Source organism: Triticum urartu, chromosome 7A (assembly GCF_056163025.1).
Source record: "Triticum urartu cultivar PI428250 chromosome 7A, HENAU_Tu73, whole genome shotgun sequence".
Classification (NCBI taxonomy): domain Eukaryota; kingdom Viridiplantae; phylum Streptophyta; class Magnoliopsida; order Poales; family Poaceae; genus Triticum; species Triticum urartu.
Genome location: NC_141879.1, coordinates 476,570,494 through 476,592,597, shown reverse-complemented (window position 1 = coordinate 476,592,597; position 22,104 = coordinate 476,570,494). Strand labels below are relative to the sequence as shown.

Here is a 22,104-nt window from a genome sequence, read left to right as displayed (position 1 = left end):
GGTCACCGCGAAGCCATAGTCCATTGTGGTGAAGCTTCGTGGTGTCGTTGGGAGCCTCCAATTGAGTTGTGGAGATTGCCCCAACCTCGTTTGTAAAGGTTCGGTCGCCGCCTCCAAGGGCACAAATAGTGGAATCACGGCATCTCGCATTGTGTGAGGGCGTGAGGAGATTGCGGTGGCCCTAGTGGCTTCTTGGGGAGCATTGTGCCTCCACACCGCTCCAACGAAGACGTACTTCCTCTCAAAGGGAAGGAACTTCGGCAACACATCCTCGTCTCCACCGTCTCCACTCTTGGTTATCTCGTGCCTTTACTTGTGGAAGCTTATTTGTTTCATATATCTTGCTTGCTTGTGTTCCTATTCGTGTTGCATCATATAGGTTGCTCACCTAGTTGCATATCTAGACAACCTACTTTGATGAAAAGTTTAAATTGCTAAAGAAAAGCTAAAAATTGTTAGTTGCCTATTCACCCCCCCCCCCCGCCCCCTCTAGTCAACCATATCTATCCTTTCAAGAGTTTTCAATAATCTTTCTTCTTCATGCTCTGAAAGGTTAGCACTAATAATAACAAGATATATCTTCTTTTCATCAAGATAAGCATATTTAAGATTATCAGGTAAAGGTTTAAGCTCAAACACGGGATCACCCTTGGGTGGAGGGGGATCCCCTAAAATTTCAACAGGCAAATTGTGTTGCAGAATAGGTTCCTATTTAAAGAATACATCATCTATTTCCCTTCGTTCGTTCATGAACATATCATTTTCATGGTCTAGCAAATAGTGTTCTAAAGGATCACTAGGAGGTACAGCAATAGAAGCAAGACCAATAATTTCATCCTTACTAGGTAATTCTTCCTCACGATGTTGTTTACTAAATTTAGAGAAGTTAAACTCATGAACCATATCATCCAAGCCAATAGTAACAACATTCTTTTCACAATCTATCCTAGCATTAACAGTGTTCAAGAAGGGTCTACCAAATATAATGGGACAAAAGCTATCTTGTGGAGAAGTAAGAATAAGAAAATCAGCGGGATATTTAGTTTTCCCACACAAGACTTCAAGATCTCTAACAATCCCAATTGGTGAAATAGTATCTCTATTGGCAAGTTTAATTGTGACATCAATATCTTCTATCTCAGCAGGTGCAATTTCATTCTTAATTTCTTCGTACAAGTTATAAGGTATAACACTAGCACTAGCACCCATATCACATAAGCCATGATAACAATGATCTCCTATTTTAACAGAAATAACAGGCACGCCTACCACAGGTCTATGTTTATCTTTATCACACGGTTTAGCAATTCTAGCAGTTTCACCATCGAACTGAATAACATGCCCATCAATATTATCAGACAAGAGATCTTTAACAATAGCAATATTAGGTTCTACTTTAATTTGCTCAGGGGGTACATAAGTTCTGATATTGCTTTTACGAACAACAGTTGAAGCTTTAGCATGATCCTTTACTCTAACAGGGAAAGGTGGTTTCTCAACATAAGAAGTAGGAACAATAGGATCATTATAAGTGATAGTCTTTTCTTCAATTTTAATAGGTGCAGCTACTTTTACTTCTATGGGAGGATGATATTTAAACCACTTCTCCTTAGGGAGATCAACATAAGTAGCAAAAGATTCACAGAAAGAAGCTACTATCTCAGAGTCAAGTCCATATTTAGTGCTAAACTTACGGAAAATATCAGTATCCATAAAAGATTTAACACAATCAAACTTAGGTGTCATACCTGACTCCTTACCTTCGTCGAGGTCCCAATCTTCAGAGTTGCGTTTAACTCTATCCAATAAATTCCATCTAAATTCAATAGTCTTCATCATAAAAGAGCTAGCACAAGAAGTATCGAGCATGGTGCGATTGTTTTCAGAAAGCCGAGCATAAAAACTTTGCATAATTATTTCTCTCGAGAGCTCATGATTGGGGCATGAATATAACATTGATTTAAGGCTCCCCCAAGCTTGAGCGATGCTTTCTCCTCTGCGAGGCCAGAAATTATATATATAATTGCGATCACGATGAACAAGATGCATAGGGTAATACTTTTGATGAAATTCCAATTTCAATCTTTTATAGTCCCACGATCTCGTATCACATAGCCTATACCATATCAATGCATCTTCCTTCAAAGATAAAGCAAAGACCTTCTTCTTAGCAACATCATCGGATACACCTGCAAGCTTAAATAATCCACAAACTTCATCCACATATAATAAGTGCTCATCAGGATGCTTTGTTCCATCTCCTGTAAAAGGATTAGCGAGCAGTTTTTCCATTATACCCGAAGGAAATATAAAAGGAGTTTCATTTTCAATAGGTTCAGTAGGTTGAGGAGCAACTCTTTGCTCTACTGGATGGGGTGAAGATACCCCGAACAATCCCCTCAGAGAATTACTTTCCATAGTAACAAGTGACAGTAAATTTCAGCACACTATATAAATTTTTCCTTACCAAATTCCACCTACCAGAAGCGCTACACTCCCCGGCAACGGCGCCAGAAAAGATTCTTGATGACCCACAAGTATAGGGGATCTATCGTAGTCCTTTCAATAAGTAAGAGTGTCGAACCCAACGAGGATCAGAAGAAAATGATAAGCGGTTTTCAGCAAGGTATTCTCTACAAATACTGAAATAAGTAGTAACAGATAGTTTTGTAATAAGGTAAATTGTAACGAGCAACAAGTAACAAAAGTAAATAAGGTGCAGCAAGGTGGCCCAATCCTTTTTGTAGCAAAGGACAAGCCGGAACAAACTCTTATAAAAGGAAAAGCGCTCCCGAGGACACATGAGAATATCATCAAGCTAGTTTTCATCACATTCATATGATTCGCGTTCGATACTTTGATAATTTGATATGTGGGTGGACCGGTGCTTGGGTGTTGTTCTTACTTGAAAAAGCATCCCACTTATGATTAACCTCTATTGCAAGCATCTGCAACTACAACAAAAGTATTAAGGTAAACCTAACCATAGCATGAAACATATGGATCCAAATCAGCCCCTTACGAAGCAACGCATAAACTAGGGTTTAAGCTTCTGTCACTCTAGCAACCCATCATCTACTTATTACTTCCCGATGCCTTCCTCTAGGCTCAAATAATGGTGAAGTGTTATGTAGTCGACGTTCACATAACACCACTAGAGGCTAGACAACATACATCTTATCAAAATATCAAACGAATACCAAATTCACATGACTACTAATAGCAAGACTTCTCCCTTGTCCTCAGGAACAAACGTAATTACTCACAAAGCATATTCATGTTCATAATCAGAGGGGTAATAATATGCATAAAGGATCTGAACATATGATCTTCCACCAAATAAACCAACTAGCATCAACTACAAGGAGTAATCAACACTACTAGCAACCTACTAGCACCAATCCCGGACTTTGAGACAAGAATTGGATACAAGAGATGAACTAGGGTTTAGAGATGAGATGGTGCTGGTGAAGATGTTGATGGAGATTTCCCTCTCCCAATGAGAGGAGCATTGGTGATGACGATGGTGATGATTTCCCTCTTCCGGAGGGAAATTTCCCCGGCAGAACAGCTCTGCCGGAGCTCTAGATTGGTTCCGCCTCGGTTCCGCCTCGTGGCGGCGGAGTCTCGTCCCGAAAGGTTGCTTCTGGTTTTTTTCTCATCGAAAGACTTCATATAGGAAAAGATGGACGTCGAAGACCCACCAGGGGGCCCACGAGGTAGGGGGCGCGCCCTAGGAGGGGGGCGCGCCCCCCACCCTCGTGAGAAGGGTGTGGGCCCCCTGGCCTTCATCTTTGGCGAGGATTTTTCTTTATTTATTTTAAGATGTTCCGTGGAGTTTCAGGACTTTTGGAGTTGCGCAGAATTGGTCTCTAATATTTGCTCCTTTTCCAGCCCAGAATTCCAGCTGTCGGCATTCCCCCTCTTCATGTAAACCTTGTAAAATAAGAGAGAATAGCCATAAGTATTGTGAAATAAAGTGAAATAACAGCCCATAATGCAATAAATATCGATATAAAAGCATATTGCAAAATGGATGTATCAGAACTCAACCTATCCGGCCAACCAGCTCGTCACCCCACGGCCTAACTCAGTGAACAAGGAAGAAGACGGACTCAACAGTTTGCCCAGGTTCAGGCCACCTTGTGGTGTAAGACCCTACTCCTGCTTTGTGGTGGATTTGCCTCACAAGGGGCTGAGGATGAACAAGTACAAGGGATGAACAACCTCGCGAGGTCTGCTCTAGTGAGGGTGGAAAGGACTCGATCCCTCTCTCGGTGGTGGCTAACCTATACTTGTGGTGGCCTCGGTCCTCTTCCCCCAAAATGTAGTCGGAAAGGGATCCCACAATGGCCAATTTGAAAGGGGACAAGTAGTACATCTTATCCTGACGAAAGGTGGTCTTCGCGTGCAAAGCTTCTGGTCGTGATGCTGCGGTGGGCTCGGTGATGACATCTGTCCTATCATCCTGGCGGTCTTGGTCTTGTTGCACTGGAATGGAAACCTTTGCCTGATTCCTGGGGAACCCATGCCTATCCTTACCTCCTTAGCACCAAAGAGGAAACTGGCTCCTCTATGCCCAGAGGTGCCCGCCTGGCCTTGGTCGTCATGGCTTGCGTCACCGCAACCTCATGAGGTTGAGCACCTGCATAGGAATCTCCGCTCCTTAGGAGGCTGCCTGGGGAGGCCGCTCCCTTCGGAGGTCTTGGCGTCGTCTCCCTCGTGAGGGGGTCGGGTCTTGTCTTGGTAGTCTTTGTAGATGGGTCGTATCAGACCGTCAATGGAGCCACGCTATGGGCCGCAGGCAGGCAAGTCTGGGTACCCTGGTTCCTAGAACACCGACAGCATACTTAGTATAGATTTGATGTAAGTCTTGCGAGTACTTTGGATGAGTACTCATGGTTGTTTTGCTACCTCTTTTCCCCCATACCCGATTGCTACGATCAGATGACGGATCCCAGGAGCCAGAAGCCACCACCGACAACTACTACTATTCTGAGGGTGCCTACTACTATGTGGTGGCCGCCGACGACCAGGAGTAGTTAGGAGGCTCCTAGGCAGGAGGCCTTGCCTTTTCGATCGTTGTTAATGTTTGTGCTAGTCTTCTTAAGGTAGACTTGTTTAGATATTGTTGCTTCCGCTGTCTCGTTCGTATTCGAGCCCTCGAGGCACTGACTTGTAATATAAAGCTTGTATGACTTTTAAAAAAAAACTTGAACTTTATTAATTAGAAATAATGGTTACATCGTCTATCAGGAGAGTTACAAGATCTTCAATGGGCTCCTCTATCCAATCCCTAGTCATGGAACATTTTGCTAACCTAGCAAGCTCATGAGATACTTTATTCGCTTCCCTATTACAATGTTCAAAATTGGTTTGAGGAAAATCACAGGCCATAAAAAACAATCCTCGAAAATTGCAGTCGCCGCTCCCGCAGACTGTCCTCCGTTCTTCATTGTGTCGATGACTTCCATATTATCAGAATTGACAATGAGACGATTGCAGCCCGTCTTTTGTGCCAACAGTAAACCAAATCTGAGTGCTAATGCCTCTGCTGTCAGAGCATCCGCACAGTACTGAATCTTGCAGTTACCACCTACTATGAAGTTATCTTTATCATATCTGATAACAGCATCCGCTGTGCCCCTAAGCTGATCATGATCAAAAGAAGCATCCACATTCAATTTAACAAACCCCATGGAAGGTCTGCACCATCCTTCACTCTTTCTCTTTGCTTTAGGAAAGTGAGAATTAACATAATTCACTGTTATAGCCCGAATCTCCATCGAGGTTTGGGACGCCTCCTGAGACTTACCCTCATGGACTAATTTCCGTCTATTCCACCATAAATACCAAGCAGCTATAGCGATTAGTTCCCCTGCATTCCGGGAATCCAGAATGGGTAGTTCATGATCAGGCATAAGGAGTAAGAATTCAAGTATTGCCTCTCCTGCACGGTCAATGACGCAGGCTTTTTTTACCACTTCATATAGCCCTAAATATTCCCACACTTCCTTTGCCTTCTGGCACAGAAATAATATATGTTTCATGTCCTCTGGCCCATCCAAACATGCTGGGCAACTTGGCTGAGTTTTTAAATATTCCCACACTTCCTTTGCCTTCTGACACAGAAATAATATATGTTTCGGGTCCTCTGGCCCATCCAAACATGTTGGGCAGCTTGTATGACTTTAATTTGTGTTTAGAGTTGTATTGTGATATCTTCCCGTGAGTCTCTAATCTTGATCATGTATATTTGCATGTATGATTAGTGCATGATTAAGTCGGGGCGTCACAGAGAAGAGGATCGAACTCCACCATGGTGTCTTCCATGGCGAAGCCCGCAACCGACTCCAGCTCGTCCTCCTCCGGATCCGCCCCCTCCATGGACTCCAGTTATTGTCCCCCTCCATCCTCTTCGTCGTCCTCCTCCTTCTCCAACGAGTCCGGAGGCAGGCCGGCCTCAAGCAGCTGGAAACGCCGCTCCAGCATTAGCATAGCGTACGTGGTCTTTTTTTGCCGGGCCACGGCGAAAGCAGCTGGAAACGCCGCTCCAGCATTAGCATAGCGTATGTGGTCTTCTTTTGCCGGGCCATGGCGAAGGCGGGTGGCATGCAAAGAGAAAGGCAGAGGGGGAGATAAGTGGATGGGATCAAGCTGACGGCACAAAGAAAAAGGAAGCGGATGTCTCTAGGGCTGGACGATGACATCCGGCTTAAATAGGCAGATTTTGGCCCTCAAACGGCGTCGTTCACACCCCTATTGGAGGAGACGGCCATAGGGTGTCGGGCAATTACATGTCAAACCCGATAGTCAGTCGACGTGCCTGAGCGCACTTGGATACGAAGAATGTCAGTCAATCCGGACGTTTGAGACGCCCGGGTGGGTTGGGTTTTTCCACCCGTCGGTGACCAGGCCACTAGACATGCACGGATGTAGATCGGGAGCCAAGGCAAATCACGAACCTGCAAGGAAATGTTTCGAACTTCTGATGACGGCTCAAGATTTAATTCACATTTGCAAAACATCTCTCACAGGCCCATACGCTCGCTATACTCATCATCACAAAAGAAAAAGATGTCCCACTTCTTCAGCTAACTACAGTACATTATTTTGATCTCTGGCTGACCGAGTGAACATTCCAAATTAATCTCTCCCTCCCTGTATTCTCCTTTTGCAAACCGCAACCTATGTGCTACTCGTTTCATGTACACCCATGACATTCCGACAGTCATGATGATTTCTCGGCGCTCTCCTCTTCTTCTTCTAGGGTTTCTGCTTTGCCCGGGAACAGCGCCCCCGGCGCTTGGATCTGCACGATCTCGAGAAGGATCTTGTGGAGGGACTGCGGTTTCGAGAAGAAGGGGCAGTGGTCGCCGCCCTTTATCTTGAAGATGCCGTCAGGCGGGCTCTCCCGGACCAGCTTCTCCTGGACGTCGGGCGACAGCATCCTGTCGTCCAGCGTCTGAATGAAGTAGCGGCGGACGCTGCCGTAGTTCTCCGCCGTGAGGGAGAGCTTCTCCATGATCGGGGCCAAGGGGATGGGCCGCATGGACACAGTGGCCAGTGCGATATCCTGCAACGTCGCGTGCAAACTTGTCAGCTGGACTTGGTCCACAGAAAAACACAAGATTGACATGGCAATGTATGTGACATTAGTTCTCAGTTGGCAACACGAAAGTAGTAGAGTACAATGTATGTACCTTGGAAGGACTTTGGTTGAAATATAACCCCTTGATCTGCTGTTTGTCAAACCTGAGCCCAGTTGGAGGCTTGTCCTTCCCATTTCCGTAAAGTAAATACTGTGATTCTTGCAAGAAAACATCTGCCGACGCGAGCTGCAAAATACCACGTCACATGAGTTTGCGAGTACTCAATAAGAACATAGAAGTGCACACGGACACATCAAAGGAGTGCATACCTCTTCAGAGAACACGTCGAAGGGTCTCTGGCTATCCTTTACCATTGTGGCGGTAAGGAATACGGCCTTGGAGATCTTATTTGGGTAGTGTTCTAGGGCATACGACACACTTGCACCTCCACAACTATGACCGACCAAAACTACCTGCATTGGTGTTGATATGAACACAGCAGTCAGATACCCAGTTCTGTTTTCTAATGAATGTGTGAAGAAAAGCAGATGTGGTACTCACCTTCTCGTTCTCAGGGAGTTTACTGAGGTAATCAATTAGTGGCTTGGAGTACTCTTCCAATGTAGCTATGCCGTTTGTATCAGTGTGGTCTATGCCAGAGCCTGTGAGGTCTAAGGCAACAGGATCGAGACCAGCTTCCTCCAACAGGGAGATGGTCTTGTACCAACACCAAGCGCCAAATCCTTCCCCATGGACAAGAACGACTTTCTTGGTTTCTAAGTTCTCTAAAACAATTTGGACCTGAAAATATGCCAGAACAAGAAGCGTGAAAAACTGAAACCAGTTCAAAAGAACACATAGAACCCCAAACTAGTCTGAAGTTGCAAGAGAAAAGTGTTAAACAAGGAAGAATAAATAGTGTAAGAGCAAATGAGGATCACTTCTACTGTATGGTTAGGTCCTAACTCCTAAGATAAAGCACCACCAGATGCTCATGTGCATGTAGAAGCATATGCCAGCATGACTGTTGAAACTCTTTTTAGAAGAAGTAGCTTATACCCGAGTGTGAAATGCACAAAAACTGCAAACAGAATGATCATTTGAGAGAGACCACTGTAAGAAATGGGAACATGCTATCAACTAGTGAGGCAGCTGTTGAGTTCATAAGACTCGTAGTATTGTGTTGCAGTCCTAACTCCTAACGGAATGTAACTTGTAAGATTTCTCCATGAATATATAAACCCATCTTATGTATGAATCAACAGTTGTACATAAAGATGCATTTTCGACATATAGTAGTATGTACTCCCTCCGTCCCATAATGTAATGTAAGACGTTTTTTGACACTACACTTATGGGACAGAGGGAGTATAATAATCCATATACTTCTCCGAAATATGGGTTCGAGATTCTAGAAGCTTAGAGTAAGCTCAAACTATTAACAGGTAACAAAATTAATCATTAAGAAAAACCTATAAAGTGAACAGCAAAGCATGTCGCCATTAGTACATGTACAGCAACAAATCTCAGTACCAACAAGATGAGCAGCACAGGGGAAGCGTAGAAACCCATCTTCCTATCACAGTGACACTTCAGAACCTCTGATTTTCAACTACAGCGTAATATGAAGTTACTGCTCATTATAATTCAAAATCAACCCAAACAAGGAAACCATGAAGAAACTGAGTAAAAGTATGCTGGTGCTTCCTTGCAGAAAAAGAATGTGTCCTTCAACAAACATAAAAGTACTGAAGTACTCCCATCATATCACCGAATTATCTCCAATTCCCAAGCAATCCGAAATAGGAACCAATTTACTAGTGAAATAGTAAAACCTAGAGCAACCAGACATTAAACAATGTAGCAAAGTAGGTAACCGGCGATCCCGTGGTACCACTCTGATAATGACAGAATTTTGCCGACCAAAGAACCTAAACAACAAAGCACACAACAGTATGCAAACGCCAAATCATTTAGGGCCAGATGGCCAGCTGGTCCTGCAAGAACTCTTGCAGTTGAAAAGTTTGGTACTAGACCTAACTAAGTACAGTTTGTAACTGGACCAACCTCTATATAATTTACAAAAGAGTCAGAACTTTCTTTGACAATGAACCTGTTAATTATAACATTGTACCGTAGATATATTTTTCTAGGCAAGAACACAAAGCAAGGCTGGGACAAGGGAGCGTGGAAGTACACAAAGAGCGGAGCAGAAACAGAGGAGGGTCGGGGCCTTACAGCCTTGGCATTGGTGACGGAGTCCGGGAGGTTGCCGTGTCGCCGGGAGCTGGTGGAGCCGGGGCCGATTCGGCGGGACATGGAGCCGCCGCCGGCGTCGATGCGGCGCGACATGGAGCCTCCGGCGTCGAGGTGCTGGTGGATGGCCATGGCGAGCGCCTGGCGGTGCAGCAGCTCCTCCTCCGCCGGCGTGAGCTTGGCCGCCCCGCCGCGCGGCGGGCGCGCGCTCCCCATGCGCTTGCTGCGCGACACCGCGGCCGCGCCCCGGTGCTCCTTGCGCGGCATGCACGCGAACGCGTTGCCCATCGGAGTGGATAACTTGTGGCGAAAAAAGAAGGTTGTCTCTCTCTCTCTCTCTCAAGTCTCAAGAACAAATCGGCAAAGATGATGAGCAAGAAAACAAAAGGTCGATTTCTGCTTCGAAGAGGGTGGGATTCAGTAACAGTCTCTCTCACACAGGAAACGCAACACGCACAAACTCGCAGAAGAAGTTCAACTTCCGAAAAGGAAATGAGAAGAAAGATTTTCTCCAACCGGAAGGAAGAGCAGGAACGGTGCCCTGCGCTCGCCGGAGAGAAGCACGGTTGGTTGGGTGGGCAAAAGCGATGCGGGGAGGAAGAGGAAGCACGGAGCAGATCTGAAAGAAGAGGCGGAATTTATGAGTGGTCCTGACACCTAACTCCTCTCTCCCACACGAATCTCGCCAAAAAGGATTTATTCCCCCCTCTCTCTCCTCCCCTCCCCTGTATCTTTTGGATCTTCTCCCGCACAAATAATTTGGTTTGTGCTAAACAGAAGAAAGAAAGAAAGATTAGAAATTTGGAAGCAGCAGCGACCACAGACAAAGGGAGGAGAAGCTTTAGGCGGCGGTTTCCTGGGAATTGTGTCTTTTTTGCAAATGGTGGAGTCTCCTACTCTCCTCCCACTCTCTCTCCTTCTGCAGATGAGAAGAAAAAGAAGTCCAGGAAGGAGACCTCTTTTTTGTTATTTTCTTCACCAATTTTCCATCCCTGGTCCACTGGGTGTCTTAATTGTCTGGCTTGGCCTGACTTTTGACCTCCACCCTGTCCTTCTCCTCTTTATTAGTCCTCAGAATCAGGCCAGATAAAATCAAAATCCCAGCCAGCTTATTTTCCTAAATTAACATATTATTACTCTGGGTTTTCTTCCATTCCTGGGGATATCCTGGTCTGCCTTTCTCGGATCCAAAGCGAGGCCCTGCCTCACACTTTCAGGAAATAGGTTCATGTCTGACTTTTGAGCGACCTTTTTGACCGTGATGATCCATTGTACTTTTGAGCTACTAGTACGTGTGGATTGCGAAAAATAGTGGGCGCCTGAGGAACGGACGCGGAAGCACTGTTGGAGTAAATCCGTCGGGTCATGTCCTTTGCTGTGCTCGCATCCCCATTCTTCAATGAATGAATGCGCCATTTGGACTAATTTCCAGCAGTGGAACGGTTGTGTACTGTTGAGTACTGTGAGAGGCAATGTGGTGTAGGGCATGCAAGCGTGTGAGTGAGCGGCATTTTCCTGCTGGAAAGCTGGTGTGATTTTTGATGTGGATATATTCGGGTTATCATTTCCTTTGCTTCCGTCGTCACTGGTATGGTCATAGCTAATCAGAAAGCAACACGAGTGTACTAGAAGCTGCTGGTGGTGATAGCTTAGCTTAAACAGGCCGGCGCATTAACACAACACTTGAATTACAGGACGACGCGACAAGGGCATGGCGCTTGGTTGCAACGGCACGTCAAGTTACTCACTCTCGTTGTATTGTAGTAGTATCCGTCCGTGGATCCCAGAGTACGTGTGATAAAGGAAAGCTCAACTCGTCTAAATAAATACTCTCTGCTAACTTTGTAGTAGTACATGCTAACAGCATCTACGACCGGACTTGATAAATCGGACTTCTTAAACGCCTGCGGACGGTCACATCTCAAATATTTGATTCTACAACCAAACACCTCAAATTCATATTATTACATGCAACGTCCGGTTCCGCCGTGCCATGTCCGACGGCCGGCGGCGCTCCTCGGAGTATTGGTTCGGTTGCCGGTAAGGTAGAGTAGGGCATAGGACACGAGCCGGCTCACGGGACTCAAGGCGCCGCCGTCTCCCATGCACGACTCTTTCTCGTTGGAGCTCGGAACCCGAACGGTGCCGGTGGACGTCAAATCGATGATGGATCCGTTTTGGAACGAGCCGGCGACATCCACCACGACGCGATTGCGGTGCCCGGACTGGTGCATCATATGGGACGCCAGAAAATGTAACTCCGCCTCGCAGACGTCTACCGCCGCGAGGGCTGTCGCCGCCTCCACGCCCGCTGCATCGCATGGTGAGCACGCCACGCCATGTGTTACGTCAGATGATGCCCATGGTGCGTCCATGACCTCAGAGCACCAATGAAGGGGTTGTGCGTCTGCCACCGCGTTCGGATGCTAGACGGACCACACCGCCTTCGGTGAGGCAGCAACGACACATATGGCGCCGGATCCATGCGCCATTTGGGTGGACGCAATGGATTCCCGACGGAAGGAGTCTGAGCGCTGCCTCGCACGGGCCTTCTCTTAGGAGTGGCAGAGCGCAAGCCGGGACCGCGTGGGATGAGCTCAGAATCGACGGATCTGGAGGTGAAGGACTAGGATCCGCTTCCCGCCATGCTACAGATGGCCGGAGATCGTCAGACGGGAGGTTGGATGACGGAGAGGAGTGGAGTGAAGTGACTAGAGTTTGGTCCGATAAACGGATGAAGAGGAATATATATGGGGTCAGGTGGACCAACGTGGGTCGGGTCCGACGTGACGGACGCGCTCGGACGCCCCCATATCTGCCTCATATTTGGCCTAGATATGAGGGGTGCTGGTCAGTCCGGACGTTTAAGACGCTCGTCTAAATCGAATTTCTATGACTGATAAATGACCAGGCCGTCCGTTTGGGCTTTTAAGACCGGTTTGAAACGTCGCTATAGATGCTCTACATAAATACACCTATATTGGGACGTAGGGAGTACTCATTAAGTTATTTTGGATCATCATCTTCTTACATCTCCTATCGTCTTTTTGCAGAGATGCAGATATCTCACTTGCATTAACAAGAATGACACGCGTTTAGGTTTGTTCATCGACCCTAGCTGCTGGAGATAGTTAGGTCACGAGGGTTACACAATACAATTAATACTCAGGAAGGATGTCGGCCGAGCCTAACGCGCCTGCCCTAGCCCATAAGCGAGCCTTATCTTAAGGCTGCTAACAGTGAGAGTAACATAGCAAGTAACTTAATATCCTGAGACAAATTTGTTTATGTGGCAAATAGTTAATGAGAAGAGATGTGTTTGTAGTAACATATTATGTTACCATTACATAGTGTTTCTCAAGAAAAAAGTTGAGTCTACAATCTAATAAATGCAACCATATATGTTACTCCCTCAGTTTTAAAATATAGTGGTTCCTCTATCCCCGTGCTTCAACTTTAACAATAAATTAAACCAACGAGATCGACTGCGGCGGGAGCAAAAGTTATACCAGTGAATTCGTATTCAAAAAAAGTTTTCAATTATATTATTTTTTCTCCCGCTGCAGTCGGTCTCGTTGGTTAAATTTATGGTCAAAGTTGGATCTCGGGAAGCGCGGGCGCACTATATTTTGGAATGGAGGGAGTACTACTTCTATGACACTTTGCACTATAAGGATAGTAACATAGACTAGTGTCATATGCATGACACTAGTCTAAGTTACTCCCCACTATGACTAGCCTAATGAGCGAGAGCATTGAGCAACTGATGAGGCCATGCCATCGAAGACGCAACTGTTGCGATGTCGCTAGAGGATCCAAGCAGTTAGCAACAATAGGGAGGAGACACCTCGGCAGAAGGAGGGAGCATCCGACAAGATGTTAGCCCAACATGTCTAGAAGAGGACATCCGGGTGAGGCATTGCAGCGGTGGATCGACACTAAGAGAGGACCTCGTGCCAAATCTGACAAGAGAACGAACATCCGACGAGAAGATGCTACATACGCTTCGGCTCATGGTCGCATAGGAGAGAACGAGGTGCGTGAGGAATGCCGCGTCGGGCGAGGTGGTCGGCGATCCAGCATCTATCCTATAGGGCAAGCCATACACAAACCTTGATGCGAAGGGGAACCCATGTTCTCCAGGTTAGCCGCTAGATCACATTCGGAAGCGAGCCATGGAACATGGCCAAGTAGCAGGAAGTGGCCAAGTACACTCCGGTCTTACTCCAGCGCCAAATGAACCAGTCTGGAGTGGTGGAGAGGATGGTGCGACGTAGCAACCGCTAGAGGTCGACATATTGCACCAGGGCGGCTGGCCTTCGGGCGTCGTGGATGTCTTGCACCCTGGACTAGAGGTGGAGACCATCACGAATAGTCATCATCTTGTAGTGATGCTTAGGGACCAGAGCATACACGAGAGGCGCTAGGTCGGCGATGCAACGACCATCAACCCAATAGGCGGACCAGAAGAGGCAATTTTTCCATCGCCAAGTTGCCAGGAAGTAGAGGCACGAACAATCTCCTGGACCTCAGGGTCACAGGGTAGGGGTAGGTGGCTCCATGATCGGCATGGGTCGGTGCGCTGGAGCCAAATCAACTGAGCGAGGGCGAGGCCAGTGCGGTGCAAGCCACGAACACCAAGGCCCCCAAGATGGAGAGGGCGACAAACGCGCGCCCAGTTCACCTTGCATTGCCCACTGCGCGCGTCTTTGCAGCGGACCCAAAGGGAAGCACGAATCACCTGATTGATCCTTGCAAGGATGGACTTGTTGACATCAATGGCGATGAGGATGTGAGTTGGCATCGCACACAAGACATGGCGAACCACGAACAACCGGTCACCCAAGGATAGCATAGAGTCGTGCCAAGTAGATAATTTCTTATCGAGCTTATCCACGAGTGGTAGGAGCGCGGACATAGGAATCCTGCCGAGCGAAAGTTGGGTCCGAGGTATTGGATTGGGGAAGCCGAGACGGTGCACGTTGGTGCATCAGATTGAGGTGGCTGAGCACTTGGCGATATTCGTGTGCATATCAGATGCAATCCCAAAGACACGAAGAAGCTCCTTTATGGTCGAGATGTCATGACTATCTGGATGACAAAAGACAACCACATTGTCAGCATATAGGGAGATGCTCGAGATGATGCGTCGAGTGGCGAGACGCTGCAGCAAACCAAGATCCATAGTGTGCTGGATAAGGGAGTTGAGGACGCAAATGACCAACATGAATAGCAGGGAGTTGAGGACGTGAATGACCAATGTGAATAGCATCGGTGTCAAACATGTCGCCCTGCCATAGTCCACGGGCATGCGAAACCTTGGGCCTGGTACCCCATTGATGAGAACACTAGTAGATATCATGGAAAGGAGGATGGAGATCCATTCACACCATCGCGGACCAAAGCCAAGGTGGGTAAGGACTTGCAGTAGGTGTTGGGAAACATAGCATGCAATTTCAAAAAAATCCTACGCTCACGCTAGATCTATCTAGGAGATGCATAGCAATAAGGGGAACAGTGTGTCTACATACCCTCGTAGACCTTAAGCGGAAGCGTTTGACAACGCGGTTGATGTAGTCGAACTTCTTCTAGCTCCGACCGATCAAGTACCGAACGTACGACACCTCCGAGTTCTTCACACGTTCAGCTCGGTGACATCCCTCGCCTTCTTGATCCAACAAGGTGTCGAGGTAGTAGATGAGTTCCGTTAGCACAACGGCATGGTGATGGTGATGGTGAAGTAATTCTCACAGGGCTTCGCCTAAGCACCGCAAAACTATGACCGGGGGTGTAAACTATGGAGGGGGCACCGCACACGGCTAACAATTGATGTTGTGTACTTGTGAGGTGCCCCCTCCCCACATATATATAGGTGGGAGGGGAGGGGAGGCAGCCAGGGCGCCCTAGGGCTTGGCGACCGCCTCCTAGGGGCCCTGCCATGCCCAGCGCCCCCCTTTCCTTCTATACGGAAGGGGGAAGGAAAGAGGGGAGAGGGGGAAGGAAGGGGGAATCCTATTCCCTCTTTTTCCTTTCCTCCTCCCCTTTTCTTCTCCAATTAGGTTGTCCTATTATGGGGGGCGCACCAGCCCCTTGTGGCTGGTGTGTTCCCTCTCTTGGCCCATAAGGCCCATAACTTTTGTCGGGGGCACCCGAAACACCTTTCGGTGACCTGACAAGTACCCGATACACTCTGAAGCACTTCCGGTGTCCGAATACCATCATCATATATATCAATCTTTACCTCTCGACCATTTCGAGACTCCTCGTCATGTCCATGATCTCATCCGGGACTCTGAATAGCATTCGGTCACCAAATCACATAACTCATAATACTACATCGTCATCGAACGTTAAGCGTGCGGACCCTACGGGTTCGAGAACTATGTAAACATGACCGAGACACCTCTCCGGTCAATAACCAATAGCGGAACCTAGATGCTCATAGTGGCTCGTACATATTCTATGAAGATCTTTATTGGTCTAACCGTTATGACAACATACGTGTGACGCCCCCGATTCAATCGTACACTAATCATACACGCAAACGTGTACGATCAAGATCAGGGACTCACGGGAAGATATCACAACACAACTCTACAAATAAAATAAGTCATACAAGCATCATATTACAAGCCAGGGGCCTCGAGGGCTCGAATACAAGAGCTCGATCATAGACGAGTCAGCGGAAGCAACAATATCTGAGTACAGACATAAGTTAAACAAGTTTGCCTTAAGAAGGCTAGCACAAACTGGGATACAGATCGAAAGAGGCGCAGGCCTCCTGCCTGGGATCCTCCTAACTACTCCTGGTCGTCGTCAGCGGGCATCACGTAGTAGTAGGCACCTCCGGTGTAGTAGGGGTCATCGTCGACGATGGCGTCTGGATCCTGGGCTCCAACATCTGGTTGCGACAACCAGGTAGAAGGGATAGGGGGAAAGGAGGAAGAAAGCAACCGTGAGTACTCATCCAAAGTACTCGCAAGCAAGGAGCTATACTACATATGCATGGGTATCAAATGGAGTAAGGGTATCATATGTGGACTGAACTGCAGAATGCCAGAATAAGAGGGGGATAGCTAATCCTGTCGATGACTACGCTTCTGGCAGCCTCCGTCTTGCAGCTTATAGAAGAGAGTAGACTGAAGTCCTCCAAGTAGCATCGCATAGCATAATCCTAACCGATGATCCTCCCCTCGTCGCCCTGTGAGAGAGCGACCGCCGGTTGTATCTGGCACTTGGAAGGGTGTGTTTTATTAAGTATCCGGTTCTAGTTGTCATAAGGTCAAGGTACAACTCCAAATCGTCCTGTTACCGAAGATCACGGCTATTCGAATAGATTAACTTCCCTGCAGGGGTGCACCACATACCCCAACACGCTCGATCCCATTTGGCCGGACACACTTTCCTGGGTCATGCCCGGCCTCGGAAGATCAACACGTCGCAGCCCCACCTAGACCAACAGAGAGGTCAGCACGCCGGTCTAAACCTAAGCGCCCAGGGGTCTGGGCCCATCGCCCTTAGCACACCTGCACGTTGCGTGGGCGGCCGGAAGTAGACCTAGCCTAGTGGCGTTCCAGTCCAATCCAGCGCGCGCCGCTCCGTCGCTGACGTCAAGAAGGCTTCGGCTGATACCACGACGCCGGGATACCCATAACTACTCCCGCGTAGATGGTTAGTGCGTATAGACCAAATGGCCAGACTCAGATCAAATACCCAGATCTCGTTAAGCGTGTTAAGTATCCGCGAACGCCGACCAGGGCCAGGCCCACCTCTCTCCTAGGTGGTCGGAACCTGCCCTGTCGATCCGCCTCAAAGATCCACACAGAGGGCCGTTGGGACAAAGGTCCTTTCAGCCCCCAATCCGTGAATCACTCGCGGGTGCTCCTCAAGCCGACCCGTCTTTGGTCACCACATGTATCATGTATAAAGTATATAGTATATACCCGTGATCACCTCCCGAGTGATCACGGCCCGATAGTATAGCATGGCAGACGGACAAGAATGTAGGGCCACAGATGGAAATACTAGCATCCTATACTAAGCATTAGGATTGCAGGTAAAGGTAACAACAGTAGTAGCAAGGACAGGCTATGCATCAGTATAGGATTAATGGGAAGCAGTAACATGCTACACTACTCTAATGCAAGCAGTATAGAGAAGAGTAGGCGATATCTGGTGATCAAAGGGGGGGGGCTTGCCTGGTTGCTCTGGCAAGAGAGAGTGGTCGTCAACTCCGTAGTCGTACTGGGTAGCGGCGGCGTCGGCCTCGGTGTCTAGCAAGAGGAGAGGGGGAAGAAACAATAAATATTTAAGCAAACAGATGCTTAGCGATGCATGACATGACAAGTAGCGGTGCTAGGGGTGCCCTATCATGGTATGAGGTGATACCGGTGAAGGGGGGAAACATCCGGGAAGTATCCCCGGTGTTTCGCGTTTTCGGACAGATGAAACGAAGGGGGAAAGTTGCGTGTTCACTATGCTAGGGATGCGTGGCGGATAAACGGGCTGTGTATCCGGGTTCGTCTCGTCGTTCTGAGCAACTTTCATGTTGAAAATAATTTAATCCGAGTTACGGATTAAAAGATATGATTTTCTAAAGATTTACTAATTTGTAGAATTTAATTAATTATTTAATTAAATTCGAAACTGGATTAATGACATCAGCATGATGTCATGCTGACGTCAGCAGTCAACAGAGTTGACTAAGTCAAACTGACATGTGGGTCCAGTGGGACCCACCTGTCATACTCTGATTTAGGTTAACTAAGATTTAGCTAAACTAATTACCGTTTAATTAAACTAACTAGTCAATTAGATTAATTAAACAAGATTAATTAACTTAATTAATTAATTAACTAATTAATTAATTATTTATTTAATTTTATTTATTTATTTTCTTCTTCTTATTTTTTTTTTTATTTTTTATAAAAACGTTCTAGGCAGGGCCCATGTGTCATAGGCCCAGGGGGTCCATGCGGGTTAGCGGGCGCGCGGGCGCGGACGATGGGGCGCTGGATGTGCCCGACCCGCACGAGGGCCAGCGGGCACGGAGGGGCGCCGGGCGCCGGCGATGGCACCGGCGAGGCCACGACGGGGCAGCACCGGGGCTGGGCGGCGTAGGCTGGAGGGGGGGTGGCGCGACCGAGCCGGTGCGGGGCAGCACGGCTTCCGCAGCGGAGCAGCATCAGCAGGGCTACACGGCGGAGGGAGAGCGGCGGCAGGGGGCGGCCAAGGCGAATCCGGCGGGGCGCGCGTGTACGAGGACAGGGGGAGAGGAGGCCGGGGGCCTCACCGCGGATCCGTAGGGTCAGGGGCAACGGGGGCGAGGAGGAGGGCGGAGACGACGTGACGTGGGGGATGCAGTCCGGCGGGGAAGGACTCCGGCGATGGCGGAGCGGTCCGGCGAGTCGAGGAGGCAGACCATCGGGGAGGAGGCACCGGCGAGGCATCCGTGGCGGCGGGATCGTCGGGGGCGGGGGCGTGGTCGCCATCGGCGCGGCGAGGGGCGCCGTCGAGGGAGAGGGAGATGGGAGCGTGAGGTGGCGGGGGACGAAGCCGACGAGGGCGGCGACGTGCGCGCCAGGCGCGGCGACAGGATCGAGTCCTCCCCGTTCCAGATCGGGGGTGAGAGGGGAGCGAACGTGGGGGGAGGGAAGCGGGGGCGAGTGGGGAGGGAACCAGCTAGGGTTCGGCTCGGGGTGGGTAAGGAGAGCAAGGGGGTGGCTGGGCCGGCTTGGTCTGCTGGGCTAGCTGGGCCGCGTGGGTGTCCAGCTGGGCCAAGTGGCCCAGCGGGGGGGGGTTCTCTTTTTTTTTGTTAGTTTAGTTTTTTTTCTTTACTGTTTTATTTATAGCCCCATCTTATCTGAGTTTTATAAAAGCATAAAAGTTGTACCAAAATCAGTATTACTAATTATACCTCTGTTACCAAAGTTTAAACCCCTAGATGAAATATTTTAACATTTTTTTAATTATAAATCCATATAAACATTTGTTCCTGCTACCATTTAAATCACCTAAGAGTATTTAAACATTTTATAAAAGTGTGGTTCCTCCACCGTAGTTACTTCTGCATCATTGGAAGCAACCCGAACATTTTAGTTTTAAAGTTTGAAAATTTTGATGTTTGCCTTTTATTCAATTTTGAATTTGAATTGGTTTTTTTTTGAACTAACGCGGGATTAGCAATAGTAACTGCGGTGACGTGGCGTCATTAACGGGGATTACTGTAGCCTAATTATCCGGGCGTCACAATTCTCCTCCACTACAAGAAATCTCGTCCCGAGATTTAGGAGGGGAGTATGGGGGAAAGACTAGGTTGCGCAATTCTAATGGGTCTTCTCAGTCTTTGTTGTACTTCCCGAAGTGGTTGATCCTTTATGTTGATGTCTCCATTTCTCTACTTCAGGTCATCTTGACGAAGTCGCATCCCTTCTTCGGGGTCGGTCTCGTACTTACGAATAGGTAAGGGGCAGTTCGACAATGATTGAATGCTATAAGGGTTAACCATTTTGGGTTGCCCAAGAATGAACACAGGGGTATCTCTTGAGTTGGTCAAATGAAACACATCGAGAGCCAAGCAAGAGGGTATAGTAAGAAGTATCAAGCGGATAGGCATTCGTTCGATGCCCAATTAGAAGGTGAAAGGGTTTCAGGGCACGAGAATAAGTATTGTGTTTCATACAATTGATGATCTCTTGGAAGGTGGCTCATGAATTACATACGAAACCAACCGTGAGGAATAGCTTTGGGGAACAGGGGGTGTATAGGAGAGTCAGGTTTCGATCCTGTGGAACTGTGGGTTATGGGCCCACCATGTGTTAAAAGTAGAAAGAGCGGGGACATCTTACACGGTGATGATTGCGAAGTTGGTCAGAGCTTAGCCTGTCAGTTATGTTGGCAACAACGTCGGTACCAAGGGCGAGGGACGAGGAGAACCATTTTCCTGCTCGTTGAACGAGGCGGATCAGTAGGCAAAGTTTTCGTCCACCGGCAGTACCGGAATGTTATCAACAATAGTAACAAGGTATTGCTGACAGGGTTGTACGCCGAGGTGTTTTCATAAACAGATAATTATAATTGCCTAGATCATATAGATCAAGAAGGTTAAACAGAACAATGGAAAGGAAAATGTGATCAACACATTAATCAGAACAATGGAGAGGAAAAATTGTGTTTACACACAAGTATTAGGAGTATATCCTACCCAAGGACAAGCAGAACATGATATCTATGACAGGATATAACGTAGAAAACCCTTTAGGTAAGGGGGGAGGAATCTCATAACATTACCCGTACCTCGGTGCTTGGATAATTGAGCAGGAAACATTTAGCATTGGGCTTCAAATGGTCTTGTTGAAAATTGAAGTACCATAGGCATGCTCCGAGAAAGCATTGACATGGTCATCAGTTGAAGATCAGACTTTGGAAACACAAAGGATCCATCAAGAATAACTTGTAGAATAAGTCTTACAATTTCCTCATGGAAGAATGGATAACCTTGCTGAAAGGGAATCTATAACAATATGGCCAACCGGCCAGGTGTGCTAGGCACGACACCACCTTACCGGGTCACATAAGACCAATGTTATAACTCTTGGAAATATGTTCCAACCATCATATCTGACCGAGATTCAGATCTGATTGGTGTCAGGATAACTCGGACTCAGGAGGCCCGAGGAGAAAAGGTGCGACACAAATTGTCAAGATAACATTGTAAGATTCTCGGGAATTGAACTGTGGAAGCAAGTTCCGAATCATGAGTTCATTATTAAATCAAGGATAGAATGAGGTGGCTGATGAACTCAGCGACAACTCATCGAGATTTCCAAAGATGGATTTCCACAATTATGTGAACAGGAAATATCATTTGTCGGATCAATGATATAATGATGTATGCTCGAGGGAAACATGCTCAACTGAGCAATGATAGAAGGGTGCACCCAGAAATCTGGACTAGGTAGCATGATCAATGTTTGAATGATGATTCAATCAGCAATAGAATTCTAATGAAACTGTAGACCAATAACTTCAAAGCAATAGGGTTGCTAGAAGTTTAGAATTTACACATCACAGACCATTTGTCGGTATTCCGGTTAGAAACAACACGGAGACCAAGAAAAGAACGCAAATGGCGAGAGATATTACTGTACCAAGAATTCTCAAGAGGTAGTAAAATTACCATGACATTCTTGACACAAAAGGTGGTAATATTCCAAGGTAAAGAAGGACAAATGCTGGATAGCAAGGAACTCAAGGT

At 47.4% G+C, this 22,104-nt stretch overlaps 1 protein-coding gene across 1 annotated transcript; it reads right to left on the bottom strand.

Moving 5' to 3' along the window:
* Positions 1 to 6,992: 6,992 nt before the first annotated feature.
* On the bottom strand, positions 6,993 to 10,764 carry LOC125520003 (putative methylesterase 12, chloroplastic). Its single transcript, XM_048684782.2, has 5 exons — positions 9,831 to 10,764; positions 8,154 to 8,393; positions 7,922 to 8,065; positions 7,704 to 7,838; positions 6,993 to 7,576 (listed from the first exon to the last, which is right to left on the bottom strand). The coding sequence occupies exons 1-5, from the start codon at positions 10,134 to 10,136 to the stop codon at positions 7,232 to 7,234; spliced, it is 1,170 nt and encodes a 389-aa protein (XP_048540739.1). The 5' UTR covers positions 10,137 to 10,764; the 3' UTR covers positions 6,993 to 7,231.
* Positions 10,765 to 22,104: the final 11,340 nt, after the last annotated feature.

What these genes read in the sequence shown, in the direction of transcription:
- LOC125520003 (XM_048684782.2), bottom strand. Translation starts at nt 10,136, where the DNA reads ATGGGCAACGCGTTCGCGTGCATGCCGCGCAAGGAGCACCGGGGCGCG. An exon ending in AACTCCCTGAGAACGAGAAG is followed by an intron (nt 8,066 to 8,153) that starts GTGAGTACCACA and finishes ACACCAATGCAG; the next exon opens with GTAGTTTTGGTCGGTCATAG. An exon ending in TCGACGTGTTCTCTGAAGAG is followed by an intron (nt 7,839 to 7,921) that starts GTATGCACTCCT and finishes GGTATTTTGCAG; the next exon opens with CTCGCGTCGGCAGATGTTTT.